Source organism: Aethalodelphis obliquidens, unplaced genomic scaffold (assembly GCF_003676395.1).
Source record: "Aethalodelphis obliquidens isolate GAN/ISIS:26980383/991018 unplaced genomic scaffold, ASM367639v1 scaffold38, whole genome shotgun sequence".
In the NCBI taxonomy this organism is placed as follows: Eukaryota; Metazoa; Chordata; class Mammalia; order Artiodactyla; family Delphinidae; genus Aethalodelphis; species Aethalodelphis obliquidens.
The window spans coordinates 4,366,961-4,383,345 of NW_020837982.1; the positions used below are offsets into that span (position 1 = coordinate 4,366,961).

At 37.6% G+C, this 16,385-nt stretch overlaps 2 protein-coding genes across 5 annotated transcripts in view; both read left to right on the top strand.

Annotated features, from left to right (window-relative positions):
* The first annotated feature begins 1,123 nt into the window (after positions 1-1,123).
* Positions 1,124-3,029, top strand: LOC113632799 (uncharacterized). The gene is made up of 2 exons (XM_027130383.1): positions 1,124-1,391; positions 2,477-3,029. Exons 1-2 carry the CDS (start codon positions 1,124-1,126, stop codon positions 2,989-2,991), a joined length of 783 nt encoding a protein of 260 aa, XP_026986184.1. The 3' UTR covers positions 2,992-3,029.
* A 73-nt stretch (positions 3,030-3,102) lies between these two features.
* The window catches only part of TAOK1 (TAO kinase 1), a 148,937-nt gene continuing 135,654 nt past the window's right edge, over positions 3,103-16,385 (top strand). For all 4 annotated transcript variants that reach the window (XM_027130502.1, XM_027130503.1, XM_027130505.1 and 1 more), the window contains exon 1: positions 3,103-3,297. The gene's annotated coding sequence lies outside the window, so the exon portion shown is untranslated. The remainder of the gene's footprint in view (positions 3,298-16,385) is intronic.

A 16,385-nucleotide genomic window follows, 5' to 3' on the forward strand; every position in this document is an offset into this window, starting at 1 on the left:
CCTACCATCGATGAGTATAATTTTCTTTTTTTTGATAAATTCTAAAAATTAAATAACTGATATGTTTTGCAGTATCTACTAACAGTACTTTCCTGTTGAACAAATTTGACATTGGGATAAGCCCATGTGTAGGTGTGTGTGTGTGAAATTTGAAGAATTTGAGGAGGGAGGCCTATTTGCACCAGATCATAGGCACAGATCTGGAATAATAATAATAATAATGAGACAGCCAGAATCTCTTAAGATGCCCCATGTGCTGAGGAAATGGGGCGGGGGGGACTACAATTTGTGGTAGAGGTGGAGGTAAGTGTGAGAACGAGGTAGTGGCAGATACAAAATACTATAAAAACACCACACATACAACATCAAATCTTTAGATTTAACTACCAGTTTATAAGAAATATAATCATTGAAGCAAATATGAAATGACATCATGAGGAGGCAACTGGCCAAGTCCAGAATGTGGAAAATTCTTAGGATATATAATCTGATTTCTTCAACAAATAAACTACATATGAAAAAGAAAGAAAAAAGGAAGGAAGGAAGAAAAAAGGAAGGGGAACATGAAAAGAGACTTAAGAGACATATTTATCAATCAAATGCAAAGTGGAGAATTTGTTCAGACCCTGATTCAGATAAATGTGCTATGAAAAGATATTTTGGAAACTATTGGGAAAAACTGAACACTGATTGGGTATTAAATAATATTAAGGAAGTATTGTAAAGGTGTGATAATGAAATCAAGGTTATGTTACAACAAAAGTATTTGTTAGAGATACGTATTAAAGTGCATACTTACAGGTGAAATGTTATGATGGTTTATTAGAGATTTACTTAAAAGTACATGGGGTGAGGGGAAAGGTTGTGGGAGAATAGGTGAAACAAGATTGATAAAGTGTGATAACAGCTGAAGCTGGATGATAGACACATGGTTTACTATTCTATCTGACTCCTTTTTTTGTATGTGTGAAATTTTCTATAAAAAGATTAAGAACAAATACTATGGGAAAGCATGAATCTCTTTCCATTCCCAAATGTATGAAGTAACTAGAACATTCTTGCTGTAACACTTTCAGAAGATGGGATCAGGACTGGAGGGGCATATTTAAGGAGTGGGTGGAGGATGAGGGGCTTCAGGGACAGGAAGGTACAAGAAAAACTGGTTTTGAGTGGTGCTGAAAAGCCAAAGAGGAACACAAGTTTCAAGATGGAAGGAGTATCAACTGTGTCAGGTATTGTAGATGTCAAGAAGGAAGGGATTAAAATGAATACTCCACTAGACATAACTAAGGAGGACACTCTTGACCTTGGCGAGATCAAATTCTTAATTTTCTGTGGAGGTGGGATGATAGACAAATTTTCCAAGACTTTGTCTGTGAAGGACAGGAGAGGTGAAGATCATAATCTTTCTTTTCCCCTCAGAGAAGGAGAAACTTGGGCTTGTTTTTTTAAATTTTATTTTGTTTTATTTGTTTTGTTTTTAATGCTGAGGGGAAGTTGCCGTTTGAGAATGGTTGACGATATAGGTGAAAAGAGTAATGACTGACTGACTTGCAAAGCAAGGACCCTTACTAGGAGAGGGAACATTTAGAACAAATTACATGTACATCCGGCTGAAGCAGAGAGCTTGTTTTTTCTGATCACAGCCAATGTACTTTCCTAGTTTATTGTAACTTCCAACAACTGTTCTGGTGTACATTTTCACTCACAAATCTCACACAACAGATCTATTCATCTCAGTTGTTTTACTGATTGAAGAACCAAGATTTTTTATGACTGCACCTTAGGCATACCTTTTGGTTCTTGAATAAAATTTCTCTTTGTGGCCCACTGGAGGGGTTTTCCCCTAAAAAAATGCTTTTCATTTAAAAAAATGAGAAGCACTACCTCTTCCCTTAGAACTCTTTAGTTTGTTTACTGCACTTGTTACTCAACCTACTCAATCCACAAAAACTTTTCAAGAATTTGTCCCTTTCCTACCATCGCTAACTATAGGATGGTTTAGCTCTGTATTTCCAACTCTTGTTACAGTTCCAAAAATTATTATAAACGTTTAGAATCTGAAAAACTCAGTTACATACTGATTACGCTGACCAGCTTACCTCTGAATTCCACGGAGGGATTGAAATAAGGTGTGTAAGAAGGGGGCTATTCAACATGTCAGGGCAAGCTTCTCATTCGCAGGGTTTTCTGGGGGGGACGGATATTTTGGGAGTGGGAAAAGCAAAGGAGAAGAGCAGATAAGCTCTTCTTTCTTAGATTTCAGGGTGAAATGAATGCACCTGACGCTTCTTTCTTAGATTTCAGGGTGAAATGAATGTACCTGACGCCCACGTGGCAGAACGGCTCCGCCAGGTGAGCGAGGCCGGACTGGAGACAGGACGGAACTCTGGGCCATTCTGGAGACTCCGCCCAGTGTAAGCACTCGCGCGCTCCCGTGAGGGCGTGCACGCGTACGCAGTCTTGCCTCGCGCAGGGTCGAGCCTGTCAGGCGGGAAATCTCGCGAGATTGGAGACTGGGATGACTGTCGGGAGGAGGGGAGTGGTGTCTGGGAAGGGGGGGGGAATCTGGGCAGCGGCCGGGCTCTGTGGCTTCAGGGCTCGGAGAGAGAGAGAGGGAGGGTGGCAAAGAGAGTGAGTCGGTGCCGCCGCCTGCCTAAGGAGAGAGGAGGGGTCCTGCTTGCCTGCGCCCTTCGCGGGCCGAGAGCGCGAGGCACCCGCGAACCTCTGAGGCCTCCAGCCCCTGGGGACCCCGCCCCGCCGGCCGGCCGGCCCGGGGCCTCTCTTCCCTTTGTGAGCGCCCACTTCCCAGGGGTGGTGGTGGCTGAGGTCTGTGCGTGGGCCCGCCCGCCGAGGGGCCGCGGCGGGGGACCGAGAGGGCCTCGGCTGTGTGAGGACGGGAGGCGGCCGAGGCCCGGGCCGGTTCCCCCGAGGCGGCGGCGGCGGCTCCCGGCACTTCCCCGCGCCATCTTAGCTGAGTCCAAGCGCTGAGGGCGCCTCCTCGACCCCGGTAGTCCCTTCGCCCCCCCCCCCCCCCCCCCCCCCCCCCGAGCTTGGGGGGGGGGGGTGGCCGGGGGCCCGGGGGGGGGGGGGGGGGGGGGGGCCGGCCCCCCCCCCCCCCCCGCCCCTTGGCGCAGAGCTTGGGCTGGGCGGCTTGCTGGGGCTCCGGGGGGGGGGGCGGCGGTCTGTCGCCTGGCCCCCTCCTCCTCCTCACTCCTCGCCCTCCAGCGTAGCGGCTCCCCAAGCGCTGCAGGGGGCTGTGGCTGCCTACTCCGCCCCAGACCTGTCGGCGAAAGGGTAAGGGCACCTCTGCCTTGGGAAAGGGAGACATGGAGGGGGCGGGGAAATTCGGCCCACTTTGGCCGCTGCGCGGAAGAAGGGATGTGGGGGGGTGGGGTGGGGGAGGGAGACAAGGAGGGTCTGTGATTCTGTGGGTGGGGTGAAGAAGCTGGTGAGCTGGGCGCCCTCCCGTTTTGAGGGGCAAGAGCAATTACATTTCTCTTTCCTGAGGGTTACCGGAAGGGGTGGTAGAAGAGGATGTCTCGAGGAAGGTGTGGCCCTCCTAGGGAGACTGGGTTGATGTGCACCCCGATTTAAAGGCGCGAGGTCCCTTTCCCTTCTGATTCCTCTGCTCCTCCCTCTCCTCCTTTGTAGTGTCTGTGAATTCTTGGGAAGGGAGACCGCTCTGGCTAGTCTACTGGGTGGATTCCCACCCTCCCTCCTTGCTCGGGAAATCTGTACCCCTCTTCTCTAGGGGTGATGGAAGCGTTTCTTTCCCTCAACCCTTCCCCATTCTTTAGTCTACTGCAGTGCTGCAGAAGTCCAAGGCAGTTTCTTCATACACAGGCCCGTGTATACACTGAAGGGAGGGGGAGCAAGAGAGGGAAGTAATGGCGCTTCCCTTAGAAAGGTTACCCCTTTTCCTTTGGTTTTAAATCGATAACGGTACTGGTTTAATACTCCTCCCCTGAGATCTGTCCCTGGGAAGTATGTCTGTTACTGTTGGGGGGCTACGGCCTCTCAAGAGAGACCCTGCCATGTTAGAACAGTTTTGATGTCTCTCTCTTTTCAAAACACTGGGTTGACTTTTTTTGTGTGTGAGCATATTGGGTTTTCGTTAGGATTAAAATAAAATAATTTTGTACTCCCTCATTTCCCTCTTTTTTTTCTTCCTATGACTTTTGTAGTTCTTGAAGAATTATTAAAGATTATTGTATACAGACAGGCTGTCTGATGGACATTCCTTCTCCCTGAGCTGTGAATTTTTAGGGTTAATACTTTTGTATACATTGAAATCGGAATTTTCCGAAAATGATTAGGTTACAAACCTTTCTGTTGAAAATGCCTTGTTTCTTAATGTAATAAAAATTAATAAAGATTAATTTGCCTAATGATATTGTGATAGGATCTGTATTCTGTAGTCAGTAAGTCGTTTTTCCACTTCTTTTGCTTCATGTCATATTTGTTTAAAACAAATCATCTGGTTTACAGTAGTACTTGTTGGTTTTGTTTAGTAGAGTAGAAATAAATTTAAAAAAAATTAACATTCTGGAAGTGTGCTGCCAAGTTCTTGTGACCAAAGAGTAGTCTTGAAATCTACAGTTGATACTTTTTTCTTTAAGTATTTAGAGTTACTGATGAAGTGATTTCAAAATGTTCCGTACATGAATATTCATATAATTAAATAACTTTTATACAAAGTGATGAAGGTGACTAAACTAACTACAGAGATCTTGTCTTGACGTTTTACTAGCAAGTTGTATTTGGTGTTTAAGCTTTACTTAGTGGGTGACTTGTTCTTAAATACTTCCAAATGCCATCTGCATATTACATTGTCCATCAGAGCTTTTTTGGTGTTTGTTGTATTTTGAAACCTGTTTTAAGACAGGTATTTAAAGATGTTAGTAGTAGTGGTGTTAAGCATTAATTTAGTTTCTGTCATCTTATTTCATGATTTTAATATAGGGAGACACATTAATGGTATGTTAAATCAGTTTTTATTGTTTTTCCTCAGCAAATGGAATTCTCCTTACTTTATTCTCTTTTGATTTTTATCTGAACTCATTTTAACTTAAACAGCACTTCTCATTTGAATCTTTATTTCATGGCACAAAGCTGCATGTTGTGGTGTGTAGTTTTCCCCTCTTTGGCAAATTGTGAGGTAAAGTCTAATTCCTGTGTTATGGCTTGTTGGTAATTAATTCATATATACTAGCATGTATAAACCCAAGCATACTGCTCAGTAAAAAGTGACTGTTTTTGTCTTCGAAAGGTGAAGGCAGAGGGGATTTATCAATAAGGGCTACAAAACTTAAGGATGTACACTGGATATAGGTAAACTACTTGCTATATATCAGCATACTAGAACTAAGAGGTACTCTTTAGAACAACTATGAAGAAACCCTTTTCAGTAGTTGGTAGGAATTCGGTTAAAGGTGGTAAAACTATGTTCATGACCAATTAGATAAATTCATTATTAAGGAAAAACTGTCTGCGGGTTATTGCAGGTGAGTTCTGATGCCCCTGTCAGAAAGAGAAACTAAGAGCTGTTAGTCTGAGTTAATTGATTCCAGATTATATGGTACCTCTTGGGTTTCTAGTTATCTACAAAATGGCAGTGTACATCACTTCCTGTTCTTTCACAACTGATTCTCTGAATTCCCTCTTAGTGACTTAATTTTTGGCATTCTGATACCTGATTTGTTAATTTGGTTATAATTCTCATGTTTTATAGATGGAAGAATTTCTAAGAATCAATTGGGTTTAAAGGCTTTGTATAGTCTAGGATTATCTTGACAGTAACTAAATTTCCTTCCAAATTAAAGGATAGTTTCTCAAACAGATTTAAACTGAGAGGTTTTAAAGAAATACAGCAATATACAGGACCAAAAGTATCAGTGAATTGAATAGAAAATAATTATTGTATTTTCTGTAATATATATTTTGGGAGAACTGTAGATGTGGCAGTTAACTGACCATGTTAATATAAAACAAGTTTTCTTTACATCAAGGTATATACATGATATTTGGTCCCATGCTGTGATGCCATCCCAGTAGTAAGAAAGAAACTGATTACTTACAGAATACTAGGACTGAATACTCTTAACTAACCATAAAAAGTGTAATTTATTTTAAGAATTTGCTGGTACTTAGTAGATATGAATACTTAGTAAATCCAGAAGTTATCTAGGGGGCCAACTGTTGGCATTGAAATTAGATTTGAGATTAATCTGTTATTCAAATTAATAAATTCTTTGTTTTTCATTTGACTGCTCTGTATAGTAAAATCATTTTATTTCTCCTCTGTATATCTTTTTGGTTATCAGTAGTCTGTTGTAATAATTGTACTCATACTGATTTAACCTTTTAGAAATTAGGAGCTTTTTTCTATGTATAAGGTAAGGGCTGCTATTCAGTTCAGGATCATATATGAATGCATCTCTTCTAAAAAGTGTCAATTCTGTAGTTAAGTCTTGCATAAAATTGAGATTGTTCCATTAAGCAGAGTGCCAACGTATGTTCGTCTGCCTTTAGGTTTCTGTACTTGTTCATGGCTGGATTATTTTTTTATATTCTTCAAGATTTCAAATTCTAAAAATGTAAGTGTAAAAGATACAAACCTCTATTCATTCCGTTATATTGGATTAAAATATTTTAATTTTAATGATAAAAATTGATATTTAATATCATTAAAGTGTTTCATACCTTTTTAAAAAATCCACATGAATTTAAATGCTGTGTGGAGGGGCTAGAAACAATTACTTTCAATTGGGATGTTCTTTTAACATTTGGTAACAATTATTTCTGTATCAGTCTCTTCTGTTTGTGCTAGAAGCAGACTTTTTGTTCTGAAATACAGTTTAAGGCTGCATTTTCTTAACTAGTGACAAAATTAAGCGTCCCATAAAAGGTGGAAAGGTTTTTCACAATATAAAAAATTTATGTGGCATGTAAATAAAGTTAATAAAAGTACAGGTTACTAGGTACTTTGCATAATTAATATATAGCCTGTTAAAAATGCCAGTAGCAGTGACATTGTTATAAAAGCATAACTACATTTAATTGGCCTCTAACTTATCTTTAAAGCTGAGAAGGGGCTGAATTTTCTTTTTGATAAAATTATTCAATATGATTATGTTGTGCAGATTCAGAAGTAGATGAATTACTTCATTTAGAAAGACATGCAAAGTTTAGTTTCTGAGAAAAACATCAACAGATACTGGAATGGAACAAAATATTCGGGTCTGCAGCCACCAATAATACAACTGTCACTTAATATATCTTAATTTTACCATTTATTAGCTGTGTAACTTCTTTATATAACATTTTTAAGCCTCACTTTCCCTGTCTATAAAATGAAAATAATGCCTACTTTATAAGGTTGCTAGGTTTAAATGGGATAACCCTTGTTAAGTACCTAATGTATTGTTTGATACATAGTAAGCACCCAATAAGTTGTTGGCTGTCACATATTAGCCACTTAATAAATGTTTACAAATGAAAATAGTGAGTCTAATATTTAAGAATGAATTACATTCCATAATTTTGATTTGAAGTTGGATTTATACATTTGGAGCTCAACGTATATTTTTTAAAGAAATGGTTCGAATTTCTAACCAAGAATAGCTTACAAACTTTTTTGTACCTGAAATGGACTACTATGTAGTTCTATAAGAGATTTTCTTTTTCCTTTGCTGGATGTAAAACCTGTACTAAAGAACAAAATTTCCTTCCTCTTTGGTACTTCATTTGTTTATTTAAGTCTTTTGCTATCATACTTCTACTTCCTGGAACTCTTTTCACCATCCCTGGCTTTGAGGGAATCCAAAGTACTCATGTTCTCCTAAGCGTTTTTTTTTAGGTATGTTTTGTAGGTATGTCTCATCTTGAAAGTGCTTTATATTCCACAGTATATTAATTCAGCAAATGTTAAGTGATGATTACATGCCAATAAGGTTTGGTCCCTGCCCTGGAGGAATTCTGTCTTCTCACTTTTTCCACTTCCTAAATAGTTTTCTCAAACCAGATATTCAGAGGAAAGCAAGGATCTTCCTGTGGTTGTCAGTTCCTCTAAGCCAGTGCTTTTCAAACTTCAGGTTGTGACCCATTAGTGACTTGTCAGTTCAATTTACTGGGTCACAACACCAATTTTTTTAAATAAAAAATAATGGGAAATACCAGAGTGTGTTGTGTAAGTAAGGGTGAGCATTGTAATGGGAAACTTTTTTTGGCTTTATTTTTATGTGTTCTGGGTACACAGATAAATTTTTTTGAAGTTTCTTTTTGAACTCATGCTTTTTACTTCTAACTGCATATTTCTGAAGTATGAATATGCTTGTTTTTTCTTTTTCTTTCAACAATTCTCCTTTCAATCTCTCCTGATTCTAGTCTCTAGTCTATTTGTTAGTTATGTTGCACATATTTACCGTTCCTAGGTCTCAAAGCTTGTTGGGGTACTGATAGGTCCTGGGCAGGATACCAGCAGTTTTGGGTATGATGATAACTTCTGAGGTTTTTATATTGGGGAGCATGTTATCACATGCTCTAATGTCACGTCTTATGTATGTGAGGGCAATTTCTCATGAATTGCAGGATTTATTTTAAAAAAAGAAAACTTTATTTGGAGCATAATAAGAAAATATCTTTTATTTTTATTTGAGTCATATATAGATTTAATTTTAAACTATTAATTGCACTATATATATGTTTGTTTATTTGTTTGTTTTTTTGCGGTACGCGGGCCTCTCACTGTTGTGGCCTCTCCTGTTGCGGAGCACAGGCTCCGGACGCGCAGGCTCAGCAGCCACGGCTCACGGGTCCAGCCGCTCCGCGGCATGTGGGTATCTTCCCAGACCGGGGCATGAACCCGTGTCTCCTGCATCGGCAGGCGGACTCTCAACCACTGCGCCGCCCTATTAAGTATTTTTAAAAATTTTCAGTGTGCTTCAGTGCATTACATCTAATGATATCCTTATATTTTGGTTGATGTTTTTAGTTCACTTATGGTGGTAGTTACGAGTCTCTAGTTTGTATTTTGGACTGATTTTTTCCAGTTTGTTTCCAGTGAAGCAGAGAAAGGTTTTAGAAAAAGTTGATGAACAGCATTACTAAACAAGGTCAAGGTTTTTCCTTTTTTACACTTGGGAATTTAGTGTCACTCAAAATTGGAAAACTTGTCTCTTTGCCAAAAGCATCCATATTTTTGATTGTAAAGACTAAAATTACTTATTAACCTATAATGGTACTTGATAAGGAAACTTTACTCTTCACTGTTGCACTCTGTATAGTATGTGTTACAGTATTTAATATACTGTGGTTAAGGAAGCTCATGCTGTGTAAATGGTAGATGATGATTGTGATGTTTTTTATAGGGAACATCACATTATTGGAGTACGGTATTTCAGTTGGTTTTGTTTCTTACAATTCAAGGGTTTTGAGTCCTGGGGGCGCAGTATAATGTGCTCACTCTCAGATTCTTTACTTTGACATATGTGCTTGTTACTGATGATAATTTTTCCATTACCCAGAAAAGCACAAGTAATTTGAAAATACCGTAATGAAAAGATCCTTTTATCTTTAGTTTAGATACTGACAAAATATTTTTGTGTATTATGTGTGAAAGTTCAGTTCTATGAAATAATGCCATAAAACTTAAATCAAGAGTAAAAAGATTTTAAGTAAAAGATGGGAAAATTTTCTATTTAGGAAAGAAATGTTCTGTAGTAGAGAAACTTGAATGCTAGCAATAGAAAGTATAGAATTTGGATATTTCTTTGTTTATGTGGCATTTTGATTGAACTGATTATGCATATGCATACAAATGTATGGTAAACTGGTTGGAGAGGTCCACTGCCTTCAAGAATAGCATGGTTTTAGGGGAAAACAAAAATATTGATCGACGAATTTTGTTTTTGTAATATGTATTAGATAATTTGATAAATTAGAAGAATAAGTTTCACAAGAGAGTTTATTACTGTAGTAAATGATGTTATACCAAAATCCTAAATAATGCATTGTTACCAAATGAATTTTTTTCTTTCTCTGGTTGAATACATGTGAAATACGTGTTGTTTATTATTTGATAATCAAATAAATGATAAGGGTGGTGGGCTTTTTAAAATTTGTTTTTTGTTTTCTTTCTGCATTTAGTAGTTTCAGTATCAGAAGTGAATTAGATTTTGTGTCTTTAAGGAAGACCAAATGTGATTTTTTTGCAATTGTTTTTTTCAGTCAACAAGAATGAACCTATGTTGAAAGTTAAATGTTTTGAGAACTTTAAATAGGAATCAAATAAAGAACTTTCATTTTTACTTATCAGATTTGAAATGTAGATGTATTAATAATGTATCATTCTCTCAAAAATTTAAGTTGGAGACTTAGTCTCCTAACATTTTACAGTCTGTCTACTCTAAAGAACTAAATTTAACAAGACATCTGGTTAATTTAAGAGCCTTGTAAATACACATTTTCTTTCAACCTTCCTGGAGATGGCATGGAATATATTAGGGGAGGAATGGTGAAATAGATACAGTAAGCAAACATCGAAAATGCGTTTTATGATTATCTTTGAGGTGGTAAATCCAGTCATTAACAATATAATGGTTCTGCTTTTGACGTACGACATGTTTATTAAATAATACAAAAACTGTCTAATTGTTTTTGACAATTAATATATTAAGGTACACCACCATTCTGTTTTTTTTAACATGAATTATATTGGATTAATATTAGGTGAAATGGTATCCCAAATTTTAGTATCTATTATTCTACTTTATCTCATTCAAGTGGCATTGTGATATGAGATTATAACATTTTTTTTTTTGAAAAAGTGTTCTTTGTTAAATCCTTTTGAAGCATAGTCATTAAGCTCTTTGGTTTACGCATATTTGGTTTAAGCTTAATATAGAAATCAATTTCAGTTTAACACTTTGAGATACATAGGTTATAATTTATGATCTGTCGGTATGTACTATGAAAACACCAAATCAAAATAGTGATTGATGGAATTTGAATTTAAAGACTACCAGTATAACCATTATCTACATAGCTTTAGTATCAAAATAAGATTGTCATAACATATGTACTTATCATGTATCTTTTGAGTGCTGCATTCTAGGCACTGTACTTATCAAAATAGGTTCAGTGATGACACATCTATTTATTATACATTTTTGACTGCTATTTGCTAGATACTGTGTTGGGATACAGAAATGAGTACGATTTAATCTCTCCTGTTTTTTCAGTTCAACAGGGATACGGACTTGCAAATAAATATATCATACAATAATGCAATGCAAAGTTTCGAAAACATGACAGTGTTGACATTTTAGGTAGGATAATTTATTGTGTGGATTTGTGCTGTGTATTATTAGATATTTTGAAGCATCCCTGGCCTTTACCCATTAGATGCCAGAAGCACTCCCTCTCCCCAGTTGTGACAATTAAAAATGTCTCCAGATATTGGCAAAAGTCCCCTGGGGAGTAAAATCACCTGTTATTGAGACTCACTGGTGTAGTGAATACTAAGGTACAAAGAACTGTCATCAGACAAGTGAAATAAAGTGAAGGGATGTTTAGGTGGAATGACCCCTAAGGGAGTGCAGTTTTATATGGGTCTTGAAGAAAAGTAGGAGTGGAAAGGGAATTATATACCTGAGAGCATGAAAGATCAATGTCTATGAATGTAATTAGTAATAGTTTGTGGCTATAGGCTATTTATGTGGTTTGGGATGGAAATTCAGTAAAATGAAGCTGAAAAACTACTTTGGGGCCAAAAATTTTTTAATTTGATTTTATTTATTTTTTTATACAGCAGGTCCTCATCAGTTTTATACACATCAGTGTGTACATGTCAATCCCAATCGCCCAATTCATCACCCCCCCACCCCCCCACCTCTTTCCCCCTTGTTAGTTCTCTACATCTGTGTCTCAATTTCTGCCCTGCAAACCGGTTCATCTGTACCATTTTTCTAGGTTCCACATATATGCGTTAATATACGATATTTGTTTTTCTCTTTCTGACTTCACTCTGTATGACAGTCTCCACATCCATCCACGTCTCTATAGATGACCCAATTTCGTTCTTTTTTATGGCTGAGTAATATTCCATTGTATATATGTACCACATCTTCTTTATCCATTCATCTGTTGATGGGCATTTAGGTTGCTTCCATGACCTGGCTATTGTAAATAGTGCTGCAGTGAACATTGGGGTGCATGTGTCTTTTTGAATTATGGTTTTCTCTGGCTATATGCCCAGGAGTGGGATTGCTGGATCATATGGTAATTCAACTTTCAGTTTTTTAAGGAACCTCCATACTGTTCTCCATAGTGGCTGTATCAATTTACATTCCCACCAACAGTGCAAGTGGGTTCCCTTTTCTCCACACCCTCTCCAGGATTTGTTGTTTGTAGATTTTCTGATGATGCCCATTCCAACTGGTGTGAGGTGATACCTCGTAGTTTTGATTTGCATTTCTCTAATAATTAGTGATGTTGAGCAGCTTTTCATGTGCTTCTTGGCCATCTGTATATCTTCTTTGGAGAAATGTCTATTTAGGTCTTCTGCCCATTTTTGGATTGGGTTGTTTGTCTCTTTAATATTGAGCTGCATGAGCTGTTTATATATTTTGGAGATTAATCCTTTGTCCGTTGATTTCGTTTGCAAATATTTTCTCCCATATTGAGGGTTGTCTTTTCATCTTGTTTATGGTTTCCTTTGCTGTGCAAAAGCTGTTAAGTTTTATTAGGTCCCATTTGTTTACTTTTGTTTTTATTTCCATTACTCTAGGAGGTGGATCAAAAAAGATCTTGCTGTGATCTATATCAAAGAGTGTTCTTCCTATGTTTTCCTCTAAGAGTTTTATAGAGTCTGGTCTTACATTTAGGTCTCTAATCCATTTTGAGTTTATTTTTGTGTATGGTGTTAGGGAGTGTTCTAATTTCATTCTTTTACATGTACCTGTCCAGTTTTCCCAGCACCACTTATTGAAGAGAATGTCTTTTCTCCATTGTGTGTCCTTGGCTCTTTTGTCATAGATTAGTTGACCATAGGTGCGTGGGTTTATCTCTGGGCTTTCTGTCTTGTTCCATTGATCTATGTTTCTGTTTTTGTGCCAGTACCATATTGTCTTGATTACTGTAGCTTTGTAGTATAGTCTGAAGTCAGGGAGTCTGATTCCTCCAGCTCCATTTTTTTCCCTCAAGACTGCTTTGGCTATTCGGGGTCTTTTGTGTCTCCATACAGATTTTAAGATTTTTGGTTCTAGTTCCATTAAAAATGCCATTGGTAATTTGATAGGGATTGCATTGAATCTGTAGATTGCTTTGGGTAGTATAGTCATGTTCACAATATTGATTCTTCCAATCCAAGAACATGGTATATCTCTCCATCTGTTGGTATCATCTTTAATTTCTTTCATCAGTGTCTTATAGTTTTCTGGTCTTTTGTCTCACTAGGTAGGTTTCTTCCTAGGTATTTTATTCTTTTTGTTGCAGTGGTAAATGGGAGTGTTTCCTTAATTTCTCTTTCAGATTTTTCATCATTAGCGTATAGGAATGCAAGAGATTTCTGTACATTAATTTTGTATCCTGCAACTTTACCAAATTCATTGATTAGCTCTAGTAGTTTTCTGGTGGCATCTTTAGGATTCTCTATGTATAGTATCATGTCATCTGCAAACAATGGCAGTTTTACTTCTTCTTTTCCAATTTGTATTCCTTTTATTTCTTTTTCTTCTCTGATTGCCATGGCTAGGACTTCCAAAACTATGTTGAATAATAGTGGTGAGAGTGGACATCCTTGTCTTGTTCCTGATCTTAGAGGAAATGCTTTCAGTTTTTCACCATTGAGAATGATGTTTGCTGTGCGTTTGTTGTATATGGCCTTTATTACGTTGAGGTAGGTTCCCTCTATGCCCACTTTCTGGAGAGTTTTTATCATAAATGGGTGTTGAATTTTGTCAAAAGCTTTTTCTGCAACTATTGAGATGATCATATGGTTTTTCTTCTTCAGTTTGTTAAAATGGTGTATCACATTGATTGATTTGCTTATATTGAAGAATCCTTGCATCCCTGGGATAAATCTCACTTGATCATGGTATATGATCCTTTTAATGTGTTGTTAGATTCTGTTCGCTAGTATTTTGTTAAGGATTTTTGCATCTATACTCATCAGTGATATTGGTCTGTAATTTTCTTTTTTTGTAGTGTCTTTGTCTGGTTTTGGTATCAGGGTGATGGTGGCCTCATAGAATGAGTTTGGGAGTGTTCCTTCCTCCGCAGTTTTTTGGAAGAGTTTGAGAAGGATGAGTCTTAGCTCTTCTCTAAATGTTTGATAAAATTCACCTGTGAAGCCATCTGGTCCTGGACTTTTGTTTGTTGGAAGATTTTTAATCACAGTTTCAATTTCATGACTTGTGATTGGTCTGTTCATATTTTCCATTTCTTCCTGGTTCCGTCTTGGAAGGTTATACCTTTCTAAGAATTTGTCCATTTCTTCCAGGTTGTCCATTTTATTGGCATAGAGTTGCTTGTAGTAGTCTCTTAGGATGCTTTGTATTTCTGCAGTGTCTGTTGTAAATTCTCCTTTTTCATTTCCAATTTTATTGATTTGAGTCCTCTCCCTCTTTTTCTTGATGAGTCTGGCTAATGGTTTATCAATTTTGTTTATCTTCTCAAAGAACCAGCTTTTAGTTTTATTGATCCTTGCTATTGTTTTCTTTGTTTCTGTTTCATTTATTTCTGCTCTGATCTTCATGATTTCTTTCCTTCTGCTAAGTTTGGGTTTTGTTTGTTCTTCTTTATCTAGTTCCTTTAGGTGTAAGGTTAGATTGTTTATTTGAGATTTTTCTTGTTGCTTGAGGTAGGTTTCTATAGCTATAAACTTCTCTCTTAGAACTGCTTTTGCTGCATCCCATAGGTTTTGGATCATCGTATTTTCATTGTCATTTGTCTCTAGGTATTTTTTTATTTCCTCTTTGATTTCTTCAGTGATCTCTTGGTTATTTAGTAACGTATTGTTTAGCCTCCATGTTTTTGTGTTTTTTACGTTTTTTTCCCTGTAATTCATTTCTAATCTGATAGCGTTGTGGTCAGAAAAGATGCTTGATATGATTTCAATTTTCTTAAATTTATTGTGGCTTGATTTGTGACCCAAGATGTGATCTATCCTGGAGAATGTTCCGTGCGCACTTGAGAAGAAAGTGTAATCTGCTGTTTCTGGATGGAATGTCCTACGAACATCAGTTAAATCTATCTGGTCTATTGTGTCATTTAAAGCTTCTGTTTCCTTATTTATTTTCATTTTGGATGATCTGTCCATTGGTGTAAATGAGGTGTTAAAGTCCCCCACTATTATTGTGTTACCATCAATTTTCTCTTTTATAGCTGTTAGCAGTTGCCTTATGTGTTGAGGTGCTCCTGTGTTGTGTGCATATATATTTATAATTGTTATATCTTCTTCTTGGATTGATCCCTTGATCATTATGTAGTGTCCTTCCTTGTCTCTTGTAACATTCTTTAAAGTCCATTTTATCTGATATGAGTATTGCTAGTCCAGCTTTCTTTTGATTTCCATTTGCATGGAATATCTTTTTCCATCCCCACACTTTCAGTCTGTATGTGTCCTTAGGTCTGAAGTGGGTCTCTTGTAGACAGCATATAGATGGATCTTGTTTTTGTATCCATTCAGCAAGCCTGTGTCTTTTGGTTGGAGCATTTAATCCATTCACGTTTAAGGTAATTATCGATATATGTTCCTATGACCATTTTCTTAATTGTTTTGGGTTTGTTTTGTAGGTCCTTTTTCTTCTCTTGTGTTTCCCACTTAGAGAAGTTCCTTTAGCATTTGTTGTAGAGCTGGTTTGGCGGTGCTGAATTCTCTTAGCTTTTGCTTGTCTGTAAAGCTTTTGATTTCTCCGTCGAATCTGAATGAGATCCTTGCCAGGTAGAATAATCTTGGTTGTAGGTTCTTCCCTTTCATCACTTTAAGTATATCATGCCACTCCCTTCTGGCTTGTAGAGTTTCTGCTGAGAAATCAGCTGTTAACCTTATTGGAGTTCCCTTGTATGTTATTTGTCATTTTTCCCTTGCTGCTTTCAATAATTTTTCTTTGTCTTTAATTTTTGCCAGTTTGATTACTATGTGGCTTGGCGTGTTTCTCCTTGGGTTTATCCTGTATGGGACTCTCTGCGCTTCCTGGACTTGGGTGGCTATTTCCTTTCCCATGTTAGGGAAGTTTTTGATTATAATCTCTTCAAATATTTTCTCGGGTCCTTTCTCTCTCTCTTCTTCTTCTGGGACCCCTATAATGTGAATGTTGTTGCGTTTAATGTTGTCCCAGAGGTCTCTTAGGCTGTCTTCATTTCTTTTCATTCTTTTTTCT

What these genes read in the sequence shown, in the direction of transcription:
- LOC113632799 (XM_027130383.1), top strand. Translation starts at nt 1,124, where the DNA reads ATGAGGGGCTTCAGGGACAGGAAGGTACAAGAAAAACTGGTTTTGAGT. An exon ending in GTCTGTGAAGGACAGGAGAG is followed by an intron (nt 1,392 to 2,476) that starts GTGAAGATCATA and finishes TGCCTCGCGCAG; the next exon opens with GGTCGAGCCTGTCAGGCGGG.